General features: G+C 40.8%; 1 protein-coding gene across 4 annotated transcripts in view; it reads left to right on the top strand.

Moving 5' to 3' along the window:
- Window positions 1–17,050, top strand: part of Itsn2 (intersectin 2) — a 112,928-nt gene that overhangs the window by 58,452 nt on the left and 37,426 nt on the right. For all 4 annotated transcript variants that reach the window (XM_052186169.1, XM_052186168.1, XM_052186167.1 and 1 more), the window contains exons 20-28: window positions 3,350–3,525; window positions 3,770–3,914; window positions 6,883–7,088; window positions 9,350–9,414; window positions 10,949–11,115; window positions 13,314–13,359; window positions 13,443–13,564; window positions 14,973–15,069; window positions 15,484–15,675. In XM_052186169.1, the coding sequence (XP_052042129.1) occupies window positions 3,350–3,525; window positions 3,770–3,914; window positions 6,883–7,088; window positions 9,350–9,414; window positions 10,949–11,115; window positions 13,314–13,359; window positions 13,443–13,564; window positions 14,973–15,069; window positions 15,484–15,675 (1,216 nt within the window). The remainder of the gene's footprint in view (window positions 1–3,349; window positions 3,526–3,769; window positions 3,915–6,882; window positions 7,089–9,349; window positions 9,415–10,948; window positions 11,116–13,313; window positions 13,360–13,442; window positions 13,565–14,972; window positions 15,070–15,483; window positions 15,676–17,050) is intronic.

The raw sequence follows: 17,050 nt of genomic DNA, 5'->3' as shown, positions 1-17,050 counted from the left end.
TTTGAAGCGTTGATTATTTTCTAGCAACTGTTAAAAGTGTAAAGTTAAGTTCTGCAATCCTGACTGAATTTGGGCCATTTGTTCCTCTGTGCTATATTATCATAACCCATGTGAAATAGATGAATAAGAAAATACATAGAGAATCACATTGATAAAGGTATTATAATGTACTGGAAAAGCACGGGCTTTAAAAGTCATCCATTGGGATTTTAGTCCCCAAATGATATTAAGGTAATACTCAATTAGCTATTATCAATAAAAAAGCTAAATATGCATCTGTTATGGCCTAGTCATTCTACTCTTAAGTTATCTACCTCCGAGAATAGAAAGTCCATGTCCGCATGAACAAGCGTGTCTATAGCATCCTCGTTTATAACACTTGAAACAATCTGGATGCCATCATCAGGGAAAGCAAGAACAAACTATGATATATCCAAATAACTGCCAATAAAGAGGAATGAAAGCTTTTCTGCTCATGAGTAAGCTAATCACAAACACTGTGCTATGTTTTCTATAATGTTAACTTTGAATTTTATATATTTCTAAAACTATTTTACATATAGAAGGCAAAGAAAACAAGAAAAATATTATACAGTTTCTTCATATAAAATGCAAACTAATCTATAGTAACATAAAGTAGACCAGTGTTTCCCAGAAGGTATGGTGAGGGGCAGGAGAGTGAATTAGAGTGAACAGAGGAGACTGGGGTATCGGGTACCTTATTATCTTATCAAAGGTATATAAATATAACAAAACATTATGTTATCACTATGAAACTTATGTTAATTACATCTCAAAAAGCTGTTTTTAAAAACTGTGGAGGAAAGAAATCAGTAGAGGTGGGAGGAGCGCAGAGTAGAGGACAGAGATGAATTAAAACTCAGTAAATGACATGCATGCATGACAATGTGGTGACAAAACCCACTGTTGTGAACTTTAAAAATGAATTTTAAAATTCTAATGGAATTTGTATGGTTTGATGAGAATATAACATTATTGCTAGGGCGGTGAGGCGGGAAAGGGTAGGGGAGCACCCTCTTAGAAGCAGGGGGGAGGGGGCTGGGATATACACGTGCAGAGGGGAAACTAGGAAGGGGGTTAACATTTGAAATGTAAATAAATAAATAACCAATTGAAAGAAAATAGAGATGAGAGACAGTTGGCAAATTCATTTATTCATTGAAGTAAGCAAATGTGTACTATGCTAGATGGAATAAGTAAAGACTTACAAACAACTAGAAGAGATACACGTAATATACAAATGCTGATTGTGCCAGTATCAGAAGCAGTTATTATTATATGCATAGACATATAGTGGCTCAGTCATGTTGGTTGTACCAGTGTCTTTCTATGGGAGAATACCACCCTGGGCTGAAGCAGTTTAACCAAATCTGAGTGTGAGTAAAGATTGTAATAATTTATGTTATACAGAAAAAGGTGATATTACTTACTGAAGATGAAATTTTAAAAAAGAACTGTTTTTATGATAAAGCCATTAGTTTCACTCAAGATCTAAATGAAAGATAAGAACAGCAGTCTTTTGTTTATAAGAGCTTCAGTTTTAATGGTAAGAATAATAGTAATTGAAGATGGTGTTGAAAGCAAAGAAGGAAGCTCCTGACCTTCCCAAGCCCAAGCCCAAGCCAAAGCTAATGCCTGGAAAACCAATAAGACAGTGCCACGGAGTCCACAGCCACAAACAAAAGATGCTCATGTCACCCAGCTACCAGTGCCCCAAGACCCTGTGTCTCTGGAGGCAGCCCACATACTTTCAAAAGAGTGCACCAGGAGAAGGAGCTTTACCACTATGCCATCCTCAACCCCCCAGCCACCAAGTCAGCCATGAATCAGGTAGAAGACAGTAGCACACTCGTGCTCACTGTGCATGTCAGGGCCACATGCACCGATTACACAAGCTTTAAAGAAGCTCCACAACACTGACTTGACTGAAGCCAATGCCCTGCTCAGGCCTGACTGGGTGAAGGAGGCGTGTGTCAGCTGGCCCCTGATCATGGTGCTCTGGACACTGCCAACCAAATTGGAATAATCTAACCTGAGTCCAGCTGGATAATTCTAAATATACACCTTTTTTCCACCATTTCAAAAGAAGAAAATGAATAGCAATCTGAGAGCTTAGGCCTAGGACCAGGGAGATGGGCTCGATCTTGGTCTCAATCTTAGACTTGAGATGGGCGTTCCCAGCTGGTGTCTAGGTGAAGATATTGTGCAAGGAGTTGGAAGTGTAAGTGTGTCCCTTAGGGAAAGTAGTTCATTTTGAGATTAGAGCTTTAGGATTCAGTATCCTGTAAGAGTACTGGCCAAATTCTAGGAGCAGATGGGTCTGTTTAGGAAGTGTATATGAAGCAAGGTAGCCAACCATAAACTTGGAGGTGCTGTCACTGTTTAAGGCAGCAGCCAGGAAGAACAGAGACATGGTGAGGTTGGAGGCTGATATACTATAGGAAAAAAAGTATTTAAGGGGAAGAAGAAATTGGTTTTTACCACTTGGATAGTAGTACCCAGAGGTTTTCCAGGTCAGCTAAGTCCCACAAAAGTGACTAACTGTAGGCTATGCAAGTTTACGAGAAAGGAAATGTAGTCAGCAAAATACTGTATAAGTCAGATGTGAGGGCTTATAAAGCTGTAACATAGATGTGAATTATACTTGAATAAAATTATGTAACAATATGGATAGAGTAAGAAAGGACAATGAAAGGGAGGTGAATCTTTATTTTTTTGTAACCAAAAGCCAATAGATATTCTTTAAGGACTGAAATAAATCCAAGAAGTAACACTAAAAATAATATTTGAAGCTGGACATGGTGGCCCAGAACTAGAATTGGCAAAAGCAGATTGTCAAGTTTAAGTCCAACCAGGGCTTTGTGAATTCTATTAAAATATGTATACATGGAGTAGAGAACTAATTTCGGTTGTGAACTATATATAATGCTACTTTGTTATAACTTATTTTCATATATTAGCTTCCTGTTATTTATTTTTTGTTTCTTTGTTTTGAGACTGTGTCTCATTATATAACTATGACTGTCCTGGAACTGACTGTAGAACAGGCTGGCTCAAACTCACAAATATCTACCTGCTCTGCCTCCTGAGCGCTGGGTTTAAAGGCACACACCACCAGGCTTGGCCACATATATTAACTTTGATAAAATTTAAAAAGGTAATCTGTCCATGATGAGAAATAATAACCCAATAATTTGTAGAAAATTCCTTTTTATTTCAAATGGGATTAATTCTGAATCTGAGAATGCTGTACAATAGTCTACACTCTTGTGAATGTATAGATTTCTAAGCCCTGAACTTTTTTTTTTCTCTTCTTCTTCTTCCATAGGTTGATGAAAAAACTGTAGGAGAGCCTGGTTGGCTTTATGGTAGTTTTCAGGGAAAGTTTGGCTGGTTCCCATGCAACTATGTAGAAAAAATGCTCCCAAGTGAAAAAGCTCCGTCTCCTAAGAAGGCCTTACTTCCTCCTACAGTGTCTCTCTCTGCTACCTCAACTTCTTCCCAGTGAGTCGGGAGCTAACAGTGGGTGCATGTGTGTAAATTCAAATTCATAACTGGGTCAACCTGATTCTCGATTGTTGTTTTTTCTGGGCTGGCACTTCCAACACTTCAATACTAAAATTTAGTGAGTGAACTTATACTGCATCAGTGTCTTATCTACAAATCCTATTTAAACAGGATACAGTAGACATGTGGGTAAACAGGCAGTACTTCATAGTATACTTACATTAAAGTTTTATACTTACAGACCACTTTGTTCAAACCAACCAGCACCAGTGACTGATTATCAAAATGTCTCCCTCTCGAACCTTACTGTTAACACAACATGGCAGCAGAAGTCAGCTTTTACCCGCACTGTGTCCCCTGGATCTGTATCCCCCATTCACGGACAGGTATGTTATCTCTACTTCTGTGTGCTTTATTGTCGCTTTGCTCTGGGCTCCATACGGAGGCATCCATCTGTCCCCTATTAAGCAGAGCCTTTAGCATTCAGTTTCTGTTCTTGTTTATAAGTGATGTGCGGCTGAAGCTTGACATCTAAGCGTTTGCTCAATAATTCAATCCTGTACAGATTGGGCTGGGGAGGGGCAATGTTTTTTCTTGGCTTGGAGCCTTGGTACTTGGAATATGTGGTTAGATACATTGATGCTACTAAAAGAAGTGGCAGACTTCATCACAGTAAAGCCAGAAATGTATTTTCCAGCATAAAAACCTCTGTTACTAAGTAGTTTATAACCTACTAAGGAATCATACATGCATGTAACTGTGCATCTATGAGAAATGTGGTAACTACATCTGCAAAGTTCTGAGGGCCTATGGAGGGGAGGGCATCTTAGCCGGTCTGTGAAATTAGAGTGTGCTCTAGGAGGAACAGGTATTTGCTTTGGGCCTGCTACAGAAGCAAGGCTTCATCACACCCAGAAATCCTCTAGTGAAAGCAGGTCACTGGGCCACCTGAGTTAGTGGTGTCTGCAGAAAGAGACTTGTTTGCATATGGCTAGATTACACAATGTTGAGCAAAGAGTGAAGTCAGGTTGGACAAGGAATGGTATGGATAAATTCCACCAGAATTTAGGAGGCTTTGAAGATAGCTTTGGCTACATAAAGCTTTTAAGGCTAGCCTGAGCTACATAAGCAAGGCACTGTCTCAATCAGTAAAATATCAACCAACAAGTAACGTTTTTGGGTTTTTTTTTTTTTTTGAGACAGAGTTTCTCTGTGTAGCCCTGGTTGTCCTGGAACTCACTTTATAGACCAGGCTGGCCTCGAACTCAGAAATCCACCTGCCTCTGCTTCCCAAGTGCTGGGATTAAAGACATGCACCACCACCGCCAGGCAACAAGTAACATTTTAAGGTTAACATTTAGAGAGAGGTTGAGGGTTATTAGTGAGGTAGTGACTACAGTACTAGACAGTCTGGCAGTAAGAAACCAAAAGAGGTTGTTGAGAGACCCTGACACTTGGATTTGAATTTTTTCGAGACAAGGTTTCTCTGTATAGCCCTGGCTGTCCTGGAACTCACTCTGTAGATTAGGCTGGCCTCAAACTCAGAAATCTGCCTGCTTCTGCCTCCCAGAGAGCTGGGATTACAGGCGTGCGCCACCACCGCCCAGCTGAGACCCTGACACTTAAAAGGTTTACACTCATGAAACACACTGGCCAGGTTAACAGCTCAGTGGGTAAAGCACCTGGTGTACAAGCCCAGCAACCTGTGTGTCTGTCTCTGGAACCCACATAAAAACTTGAAGCAATAATGTGTGCTCATAGCTGTGGAACGAGGAGTCAGCCAGGAGTCACGGGCTGACTGGACCTGCAGAATATGCAGCATGGCAACAAAAGCAAGCGGAACCTTGTCCCAAACACAAGGGAAAGGCAAGGACTGACTGCCAAAGTTGTTTTCCAAGCTCTGTACTAAGCTGTGACATGTAATTACACACACACACACACACACACACACACCCCACACTAACTTTAGCTAGGGCATAGTGGTGCACATCTTTCATCCCAGCACTCAGGAGGCCGAAGAAGGTAGATCTCTGAGTTTAAGGCCAGCCTGGTCTACAAAGTGAGAAACAGGACAGCCAGGGCTACACAGAGAAACTGTGTCTCAAACAACAAACTCACCAACGAACCAACCAACAAACAAAAGTAACTCTTCAGAGACCAGAGAGGTGGTTCAGCAGCTAAGAGCATGAATTGCTGCTTCCAGAGGAACTGCATCCTGTTCCCAGCACCTATGTCCAGTGACTCACAACTATAGGGGATCTGATACCCTATAGGCAACGTACTGACATTCACACACACACACACACATACATATTCACACACACAAATAAACAAATGTTAAAATATTTTTAAATCAATAACTTCAGTTATTAGCATGAACAACTGAAAGAACAGTAAGATAATTAATTCCCGGGTAGACAGCACAGGAAAAAAGGTTTAGGTTTTAGAAATGATTACATTCAGGGACACTAAGAAAACTCAACGGGAACAGCTAGTATGCATTTTGATGTGCACATCTTGAATGCAGAACATAAAGTTACCCTGAAATTATAGATTTTAAAACCCACAGGCATAAATTAGACTATTTGGGGAAAGTCATACTATAAACATAAAGAAACAGGCTTGACAAAAGGTGAGCTTAACTCAGGGCTTCAGAAACTAAAGGATTTTAATGATGTCCCCACTGGTCAGTGAAGGAGTAAAATAAGGTCTTGGAAACCTTTGTCTTGATATTAGTGTCAATAACCTCATGTGGAAAATGTTCAGTAGGCTGGCAGGACAGCACCTGAGTTAGAAGGATTGAGGGTGACGTCAGAAAGCAAGCTGACGCTCTACAGACCTGAGATGTAGAAGAAAGGGTAAAGGATGATGTGTGAGACATACTGAGGAAGCGGGAGGCTGCAGGGGGCTGCAGGAGGCTGCAGGGGGCTGCAGGGGGCTGCAGGAGGCTGCAGGGGGCTGCAGGAGGGCGGGCTCAGTGTCACTGCTGGACACTGAGTACAGTGTGAGTGAACAGATGACCTGCGAAGGGAGGAGGAAGGTGCTTATGAAGAGGAAACAGCAAGGGAGATGCTGACAGGGGTGGAAGCCATTGGGAGCTGGAGGAGAGGAAATGAGTGCAGTAACGCCCCTTCCATTTCATGTGATGGTTTCATGACTACTTCCCCGAGTATGCATTTCATCAGTGCCAGCAGTGGCCTTGAATGGTGGAATGCTCAGAGAGGTACCCACGGGGCTGTGTGTCATCTTAAGTTCATAGATTGCCCAAGTTGATATGCTCTCTGTTACATACTAGAAACTAGAAATCATGATCTCTGTGGTCTGCTTCTAAGTTTTGGTGACTTTGTCTCCTAGGGGCAGGCTGTAGAGAACCTGAAAGCTCAGGCCCTTTGTTCCTGGACTGCAAAGAAAGAGAACCACCTGAACTTCTCAAAGCACGACGTCATCACTGTCCTGGAGCAGCAGGAAAACTGGTGGTTTGGGGAGGTGCACGGAGGAAGAGGATGGTTCCCCAAGTCTTACGTCAAGCTCCTTCCTGGGAGTGAAGTAAAGCGAGGAGAGTAAGCACCTCCATGTACCTACATGAGCTGCATGTTGGTGTCCTCACCACAGAAGCCAGAGGGTGATTCCTGCTGGGAACAAAATTACTTCACATGTGTATCTGTTTTAGGTCTTTCATTCTACATCATTTGTGATGTTTTCTTTTTCTTTTCTTTTCTTTTTTTTAAGATTTACTTATTTATTATATGTAAGTACACAATAGCTGTCTTCAGACACTCCAGAAGAGGGAGTCAAATCTCCTTATGGATGGTTGTGAGCCACCATGTGGTTGCTGGGATTTGAACTCAGGATCTTTGGAAGAGCAGTCAGTGCTCTTAACTGCTGAGCCATCTCTCTAGCCCCTGTGATGTTTTCAAAATACTCAGTTTTTAGATCTTTGTTTTCTTTTTGCCACCAGACCAATTCATTTTGCTCAAAGTGTTTCTCCATTGTTCACTGAAATCTTTCAATATTTAATGGATTCTTTTCTTAGGTCTTACCCTTTCAAATTGGAGCAAATATTCCCATGCCTCCAGGGCTATTTAAATGTCACCTCCCTATTGTTCATAGTGCTTCTTTATAGTTACTGACTTTTTTTGACCCATATTCCCTATTAAGTCATAAGCCCTATGAAACTATACTCTGTCTTCCTTGATCCATTTTTCCATGTCTACTATAAAATTAATACATGGTAACTACTGTCATCTTAAGGAATGAGGACAGGTAAAAATGAGTGAAGAGGTGAATGAAATACAAATACACAAAACTCAAAAATCTAGCTAGGCTAAGATCTTAAGTCTGCAAGAGTGTCAGGTTGCCAGATGGCTTTAACACAAGCACATAAGTTCCACTGTTAGCTGTGGGTAAGTGCCCCTGGTGCTTACATGGAAGGGGGCCTGAAACAGTGCACTCTAACGTCAGGATCCCGGTCTTGGAAATCAAGAAGCTCATATCCTCATTCTCTGCCTTCACCAAGTATTTCATCTTCAGATTTCTCATTAGATGAAAAATTAAGCTCAACAAACTGTAAGACTCTTTAGTGCTGCATGGCTGCTTACTAGTTCTCAGTTCAGATGCAGAAGTTAACGCCTCAGATTGACCTGAATTTTGAAAGGATGATATAGTAAAAGTCACAACACATACCTGGTGTCTTCACACTACAACATTTATAGCAATTATTTTATTATTCAGATAGCATATTTGAAAGGTTAAGCAAACTATTTACCTGTTAGGAGCTTTTAGGAAAAGGATTATTTTGATATTTTAAGATATTTTAAGATTTGATATATATATATGCTCTATCTGTAAGCCAAGCCAATCTCCAAATGTGCTATAAATGTTTTACAGGCCATTTTCCCCCTAGATTTCTGTTAAATTTCTGTCCCTGAGATGAGTCATGTTACTTAAAAGCCTGAAGTTGAGCTAGACATGGGTATGCATGCTTATAGATTCAGCACCTTAGGAAGTTGAGGCAGGAGAATTTCAAGTTCAAACTAGCATGGGAAAAATAAACCTTGTCTCAAAACAAACAAAACAAAACAAAAAAAATAACCAGAGCCTGGAGACATTAGCATTAAACAAGGCAGTCCCGTCACAAGGTTTAGTAAAGTGCTTTTCTATGCCACCCCATAATTCAGCCACAGGTCTTGGGCTCCTCTCTGTCCCAGTGCTGTCTAGACTTTACACATGATCACTCTTCCAAACCTTTGAAACTAGCATCTTGGAGTAACATGGAAATTACTATTTACCTGTTATGAGATATTAGAAAAAGAATCATGTTTATATTTTAAGATGTAATAAACTAACCAAATAATAACATTCATATACATAAGCATATGCATATACATATACATATACACATACATATACATGTAATTTATCTGTAAGCCAAGCCAAGTCTATGTACTTTAAAATGTGGTGATGTATAATTAGGCAGGTTTTTTTGTTTTGGTTTTTGGTTTTTGGTTTTTTGGATTTGGTTTTTTCGAGACAGGGTTTCTCTGTATATTCCTGGCTGTACTGGAACTCACTCTGTAGACCAGGCTGGCCTCAAACTCAGAAATCCACCTGCCTCTGCCTCCCAGAGTGCTGGGATTACAGGCATGTGTCACCACCTCCCAGCTAGTTAGGCAGTTCTTAATCTAGGAGAATTTTTCATCTAAGAATTTTACTAGTGTAGTTTAGTTGAGAGAGTACTTAATGCTGCTAACCCTGGTGGAGCTTCAGCTCACCGTTATTGAGCTTCTGTTCCTTGATCTTATTTCTCTGTTTGATTTGGTAGGCCAGAAGCTTTGTATGCAGCTGTAAATAAGAAACCTACCTCCACAGCCTTTCCAGTTGGAGAAGGTAAGTTTCTGGCAGTTTGCTTTAAATGGGAGTTTATTATTATTTGTTTACTTGAACACTTGTTGTTCTGATTTTTTTGATGTTTTTGAGATTATGAAAAAAAAAAACCCTGCCCCTCTTTACTTCAGAGTATACTTGGCTGAAAACCCTCAGCATATTGAGAGTTGGTACTAGAGAAATTCAGCCCAGGGGCTGGGATGATGACTCAGTGGTTAAGAACATTTACTAATCTTGCAGAAGACCTGAGTTCCATTCCCAGCACTCATGAGACCACTCATATCTGCCTATACCTACAGCTCTGGTGCCCTTTCTGGCCTCTGAAGACAATCCGATTCCAAAGCGTGCGCGTGCGCGCGCACGCGCGCGCGCGTGTGTGTGTGTGTGTGTGTGTGTGTGTGTTTATACAAAAATAATCAGGTGTGATGGTGCATGCCTTTAATCCCAGCACTGACAAAAGATGAGGAAAGGCTTCTCACAGAAAAGAAAATGAGCCAAGACATGAGAGGCGCCATACCTGCACTGTGGGCCAAGTCTGAGGAGATGAGCAGGAAGCAGGAAGGAGAGCTCGGGCAGACCTTACTTACTGCTGTTTACTCAGACCCTGTAATTACATTTAGTTGTATGAAGTCAGCTAGGAAGAGTGACTCTGGGAGTGTGAATAAATGGGCTTCAGAGTATGTTTCTGATTGTCTCTACTTATGATAAAAGATTAAATTCTATGTTGATAAATATACATAAAAATAGGGAAAAAACAAAACAAAAAGACCTCAAAAATCCAGTTGCTCTTTCTTCAAAGTAGCAGTAACCACAGGAATGAGAATCAAAGAGAATCTAAAACTGGAGAACTATCACATGAGGTCATTCACTAACAAAGACTCATTTAGCGTCTGCTTGGAGCCAAGCACTACTCTAGGAGCTGGGGCCTTGTGCCAGAACTTGATGTTTCCATAACTGTACAAAACAAAGAACAAAGAATTTAGCACATTGGGGTGTCTTTTACATCCAAGGTTTAAAAGATTGTTTTGACTCCATTATCATTCCCAGTAAGTGTCATTTCATTATTTTTAGAGATACTATATGTCTGTAGTTTAGGATAAGTTTTTGTTACCAAAGATGGTTTATAAAGCTGGCACACATGTAATCTCAGCACTGGGGAAGCAGTGAGTTCTAGGCCAGTCAAAGCTAGCTGCATAGTGGAACTCTTACCTCAAACAAAAGGAAAGACTGGCTATCACTACTCTTGTTACCACAGAGCCCTCTGTCCCTGAAGCATACGTAATAATCTTTCCTTTCTTTCATAAAATAATAGCAGTTGAAAAAAAAATGTGAAGACTTTGGTAAAATTTGTTAGCTTTCACCTTGACAGTTATTAACTAATGGCTTCTATTCCATTTTCTACCTGAAGACCGTGTTTAAAGTTCTGTAAGTAATAAGGTCTTTTATAGTAAACATCTAAGTCTTAGAAACTAACCATTTTCTTTTTTAATCTGTGGCCTTAAAGTCTAAAACATTTGCTTTTCCTTGTCCCCTACAGAGTACATTGCACTTTATTCATACTCAAGCATAGAGCCTGGGGATTTGACTTTCACTGAAGGTGAAGAAATACTAGTGACCCAGAAAGATGGGGAGTGGTGGACAGGAAGTATTGGAGAAAGAGCTGGAATCTTCCCGTCCAACTACGTCAAACCAAAAGATCAGGAGGTAATGTTCTTTGCATTAAAACAAAAGCATTCTGTTGTTACCAATCAAGATACATGCTAATATAGAAACCTATGGTTTGGATGCTGCTGCCCTCTTTAACTACCTAGAAGTATAAGTATAAGAAGAAACAAACCTTAATCCATTTTTGAGAAAATGTTTACTAAACCCAAGTCTAAATATTTGTTTGTTCTTTAAAGTAAAAATATTCTATAAAGGCATTTAATCATGGGAATACTTTTCCTTTAGATAACTGCCTATGGTGTATAATAGAAATGTTGCAGGCACACTTCTATTCAGTCACATGGGTTTAAAAAAAAAAGTACATTCAGCTGAATGTCGTGGTACAGCACTTAGGAGGCAGAGGCAGAAAGATTACAAGTTCAAGGTCTTCCTCAGCAACAGCAAGTTCAAGGCTAGCCTGGGCTTCATGAGACCCGTCTCAACTGAAAAACAGGTGTCTAATCAAGATTAAGAGTTGGGGTTGGAGAGATGGCTTGGTGGTTAAGAGCACTTACAGAGAGGGCCTAGGCTCGGTTTGCAGCGCCCACATGGTGAGTCACAGTGGCCTCTAACTGTAGTTCCAGAGGACCTATCAGCCTCTTCTGCCCTTCGATGGCACCAGCCCTGCACTCGATGGCACATACATGCAGTCAAAACCTTCATCCACATAAAATGAAACTAAAACTTTTTTTTAAATCTTAAGAGTTTCTGTCCCAGGACATTCTCAAGTGAAGCTGGCTTTGTTTATGGTGAATGCCAAATTATAATATGTTTTGATGCTGCTAAGTCATTGGCAACGTGCCCACCATTGTGACTGTCCGCAGAGTGAAAAGACATTGTTTTCATCCCACAGACTCCTGAGTTCTCTGAGGACTGACCACAGGGACCTGTGAGCCCATGTGGAGTAGAACAGGCAGCTGGGCTTACTCCTTCCTCTACCACGCAGAGGCTAGATGACCTTTGCTTGTCAGTGCCTTGGATTCATTCTCTGTAAAATAGGGACAGCCATAATTACACAATGAGGTTATTATAAAACCAAATAGCTGAGTGTCTATAACCATGTAGAACACGCCTGTTCCATACACTCACAAATGTTAGTTTTGACGTCAGACCTTCACTGTAGCTGTATTTACTAATAGAAAAGAAAGTCTTCTTAATTCCTCCCTTTTTTATTCAAATTCCTAAAAATAACAAATATATCCAGTTCAATTTATTGTTATTCTCCAGTACTAGGGATTGAACCCAGAGCCTCACAAATAGCAGGCAAACACTCAACCACTGAGCTACATTCTATCTACAGTTTATCTTTTAAAGTCAAACAGAGTCACAGTTGCTACCCATGATATGAATTTCCTATTAAATCAAAATCAGTCTTTCTAGGGAATATATAATAATAAATAGATAAACCTTGCCTCCTATTCAGCAAGCGCTACAGATGAGACAAGGTCCCTTATAGAAAACAAGGATAAAATTCATATATGCCTTCATATATCCCCAGCATCCATGTTTTTTATATACTTACAGGGTAGCTTGTGAGCTACCAAATTAGACATCTAAGAGGCAGGCTCATCGACTGCGAACATGCCCCAGTCAGATCAGCCTGTGGCAAGTCTGTTGGCCATTTTCTTGATTAATGATTACTGGGTAGGCAGCCCATTGTGGGAGGTGTCACCCCTGGGGCAGATAGCTATGGTATAGGAAAGCAGGTAGAGAAAGCCAGGGGAAAGAAGCCGGTGAGCAGCACCTCATGGCCTCTCCAAGTGCCTGCGCTGCTTGAGTTTCTGCCCTGACTTCCCCTCAGGGATGGGCTATTACCTAGAAGTGTAAGAAGAAACAAACCTTTTCCTCCCCAAGTCGCTTTTGGTCACAGTGTTGTATAACAGCACAGAAACCAAACTAAGATACTCCAGTGGCCATGTTTAACATCAGGAAAGCTTCAGAACACAAGCTCTTTCTGTTATGTAATTGCATGCCAACTTCAGCTATTTGTATAAAAATATTGTGTTAGCAGACCAAATCTCTTGCCACCTCTGAATTCTTCAGTTATTTGATTAATGCAAAGTTCATTGTCATTTTGGTCTTCATTTAAAGAAACAAGAATTCTGAGTATTAGAAATCTTTAATTCCTAATAAACCTGGACTATCATTTCTGGTTTGCTGAAAATGACTTAAAAAATAACCTATTTTTTTCCTTATAGAATTTTGGGAATGCTAGCAAATCTGGAGCATCAAACAAAAAACCCGGTATGTATAACAGTAACCTTGAAATCTGATGAGCATTGCTCTGCTGTAATCTTGGATTTACAGTTCTGTTTTCTTCTTTTCAGAGATCGCTCAAGTAACTTCAGCATATGCTGCTTCAGGGACAGAGCAGCTCAGCCTTGCCCCAGGACAGTTAATATTAATCTTAAAGAAAAACACAAGTGGGTGGTGGCAAGGAGAGCTACAGGTACTGTTCTTTTTCAGGTAAAAATTCAGGCTTATAAAAAAGACGAAGAGTCAGGGGGAAAAAGCCACCCCCAGCCATTCTCATATCTGGGCATAATCAGTCAACACTCAAATATATTGTGTTTCCTTCCGTCTTCAGCTGCTTTTAATATAGTTTTATTGATCTATAAGCATTCTGCAGTTTATCACTTACTAGGCCATAGGTCATTTTCTTAAAGGAAAAAGAGAATAATGTCATCTCTGTCTGGGATACCCAGCTTGCCATACCCCTCTAGAGGAAAAAACAAAGAACAAAGGAGGCCATGTGCTGAGAAACTACTCCCCACTGGACCGCCACCGCCACCCCCCACCCCTGGCCTCAGGCTTTGGAAACAGCACCCCAAAGGAAACAGTACAGACTTAAAATCTTTTTCCTGAAGGTATTAACAGATAGTTGCCATTTTCATTTTTTGTTTTTTGGGGGTTTTTTTTTGGTTTTTTGATTTTTTGAGACAGGGTTTCTCTGTGTGGTTCTGGCTGTCCTGGAACTCACTCTGTAGACCAGGCTGTCCTCGAATTCAGAAATCTGCCTGCCTCTGCCTCCCAAGTGCTGGGATTACAGGCGTGCGCCACCATATCCGGCTGCCATTTGTATTTTTATAGAGAAAAGCTTTCTTCTCTCATATCTAATAATTCCTTCCTAGCTTAAATGCACTTTAGGGTTAAAAGATGATAAGAGAAATAATAGCTGTGTTTTTATGAAGTTTGCATGTGATAGAAATGCATTAGTTCTGGCATTATAGTCTTAGAAATCCTAAAGAACAAAGGTATACAGATTGGGTATGTTCTTGACTAAGCCCCTGAATTTCCACCTCCTGATTCACTTTGAACTAATGCCATGAGAAACACGACCCTCCAGAAATGCTTATGACTTCCTGATGACTGACAAAGCTCCCCGGTGTCCTGTCATGGAGCCACGCTCTTGAGAGTAGACTGGAGCTTGCAAGGAGCTTCCATGGAACTCATGGCTCTGTCTGCAGCAGCATTACCTCTTCCTGGCAAGAATTTATGACAACACAAGTTATCGCCACCCAGAGGCGCTGTGGGAGCCCAGGTGTCTGAGCTCTTTGCGGGGTTGTTACGTCGATGTGGTTGATTGTTCATGTGGTAAAGCCACCCCAGCCCTGTCCCCAGAGTGAGCTGATAGGGTATACACCGAGCAGCAGCTGTAGGTCACAGTGCTAGATGTGGCTCCTATGCCTTGCAGGAACACTGAGACACTTGCCAATAATGCTACACCAAAGATTAGATTCCATCCAAGGAACCAAGGGCAAAGGCTGGGGTATGTTGTCATTGGAAAACCTAGGTCTTTAGGTTTTAAGCTATGACTTGATGGTTATTTTTAATTGTTTCTTTTGCTACTTGTATAGGCCCGAGGGAAGAAACGACAGAAGGGATGGTTTCCTGCCAGCCACGTAAAGCTGCTGGGTCCAAGTGCTGAGAGAGCCACGCCTGCTTCTCATGCTGGTATGGAGTGGCTTACCTTGCATTTTGTCTTAGAAGACTGTGATAAAGCACAGGATGTCTTAGATTAGCCGCCCCCTTGGAAGGCCTGGAAAACTTGCCTTTCCTTTCCTCTGCCTCAGAGCACATACCACTGGGAGCGTCTTCCTGCAGAGTTCTGTTACCCTTTGAAATGTGAAATTGCTGCTTCGTCAGATTAATGTGAAGTGCTTCACTCGGATTTTTATCTAGAGTTGCTTAGGTTTGGGGGGGGGGTGTTTTGTTTTGTGAAACAGACTGGGGAAGAAGATTGGAGGGGAGAGAGCATGTAAAGAAAAACTTTAGCCTAATTTTAGAATTTAATAATAATTTAAGTTCCAGGCCAGGGTTGATCCTTGTAGGAAGATTTAATCTAATATTTTGCTGTTCTTTTGACAGTATGTCAAGTGATCGCTATGTATGACTATATAGCGAATAACGAAGATGAGCTCAATTTCTCCAAAGGACAGCTTATTAATGTTATGAACAAGGATGATCCTGATTGGTGGCAAGGAGAAGTCAATGGGGTGACTGGTCTCTTTCCTTCAAACTATGTTAAGATGACAACAGACTCAGATCCAAGCCAACAGTGTGAGTAACATCAAATTACTTCCCTCTCATCTGATATGAAACCTTTATATGCTACATTACTTTCATTTCTATTCTGGGTCAGATCTTAAACTCGCAGTAGTATTTCAAATAAGAAAAGCGGAAAGATAAGAGTTTGCTTAGAAGTTGTGCTGCTTTACCATGAATGTTTTCTGCTAGCTTCAGGCATTAGTGTTAGTTTTTATCTTTATGATAGCGTGTGATTTCTTGTGTGGGTTCTTTGGTGTGGTGGCATCTAAATTGCAGCTTCCCTTTCTCAGCAGCACTGCTCTACTACCCAGCGTTCTGTAGTTCTGTATCAGCTAATAAAAAGTAGCTGGAACGCTAACTTCCCAGTACTGTAGCGTATTCCTCTAGTGTATACAGGTCATTAGCTTTGGAATCTCATTTATTTTCTCTTTGTTTACATATCATCCAGTTTGGGAAAATTAAATAACCCATTTTAAGTGTTTGCAAAACTCCCACTAGGTGATTCCTTAGAGACTATCTCATGCCACAAAACATTAGTGAATCAAAGATCAGTTTCACAGTTGCACCTGTTACATAAAAAAGAAAGGCAGAGGGAGAGACAAAAGAAAGGAAGCCACCACTCTGGAGAACTCTACCTCAAGGTTAGAAGGCTCCTAGAGAAGGAACCTAACTAGAGGGACAGCTTTTTAAACGATGTTTTGGTCTTACATATGCAGCCCAGCGTGGCTGCACATTGGTTATAGGCCTAAGAATGACCTTCTGATCCTCTTGGTTCCAGTTTCTGCTTCTGAATACCTAGATTCTAGGCCTGCACTACCATGCTCAAGTAAAATTCTCTATGTGTGTCTGTCTTCTTTCTCCTCTTCCTCTTCTTCTTCCTCTTCCTCCCCTTCTCTTCCTCTTCTTCCTCTTCCTCATCCTCCTCTCCTCTTCCCTCCAATAGTATTAGCAGTATTGGTGTGGTACTAGAAGTTCATTGAAACTAGGAACTCATGCATGGCAGGCAGTTATGTTCAACTGAGCCATGTTCCCAATTTCTAGTTCTGGAGTGAAGCAGAATTTGAAGGGGTTTTTTTTGGTACACAAATTATACAGAAAGCATGAATTAGTTAGCCAAGGACACGTGGCAAATTAACTTTTGGCAGGCCAGACATGGTCACGCTCAGAGCCCCAGCATTCAGAGGGAATCATGAGCCCAGCTTAATCTAAAGCTAGCCATTGTAGTTAGTGGCTATTGTGTTAGTACAACTGTATAGTTCATGCCCTCATTGAAGTAATATGAGGAAATTATGGTATTTGCACAAATAAAAGGAGGGAAGTCTTTCATTTATTATTGTTCTATACCATTTTAAAGAAATGAAGTTCTCATTTTCTTCAGTCAAGACAT

Source organism: Apodemus sylvaticus, chromosome 6 (genome assembly GCF_947179515.1).
Source record: "Apodemus sylvaticus chromosome 6, mApoSyl1.1, whole genome shotgun sequence".
Classification (NCBI taxonomy): Eukaryota; Metazoa; Chordata; class Mammalia; order Rodentia; family Muridae; genus Apodemus; species Apodemus sylvaticus.
This window is presented reverse-complemented; position numbering and strand designations above follow the sequence as displayed.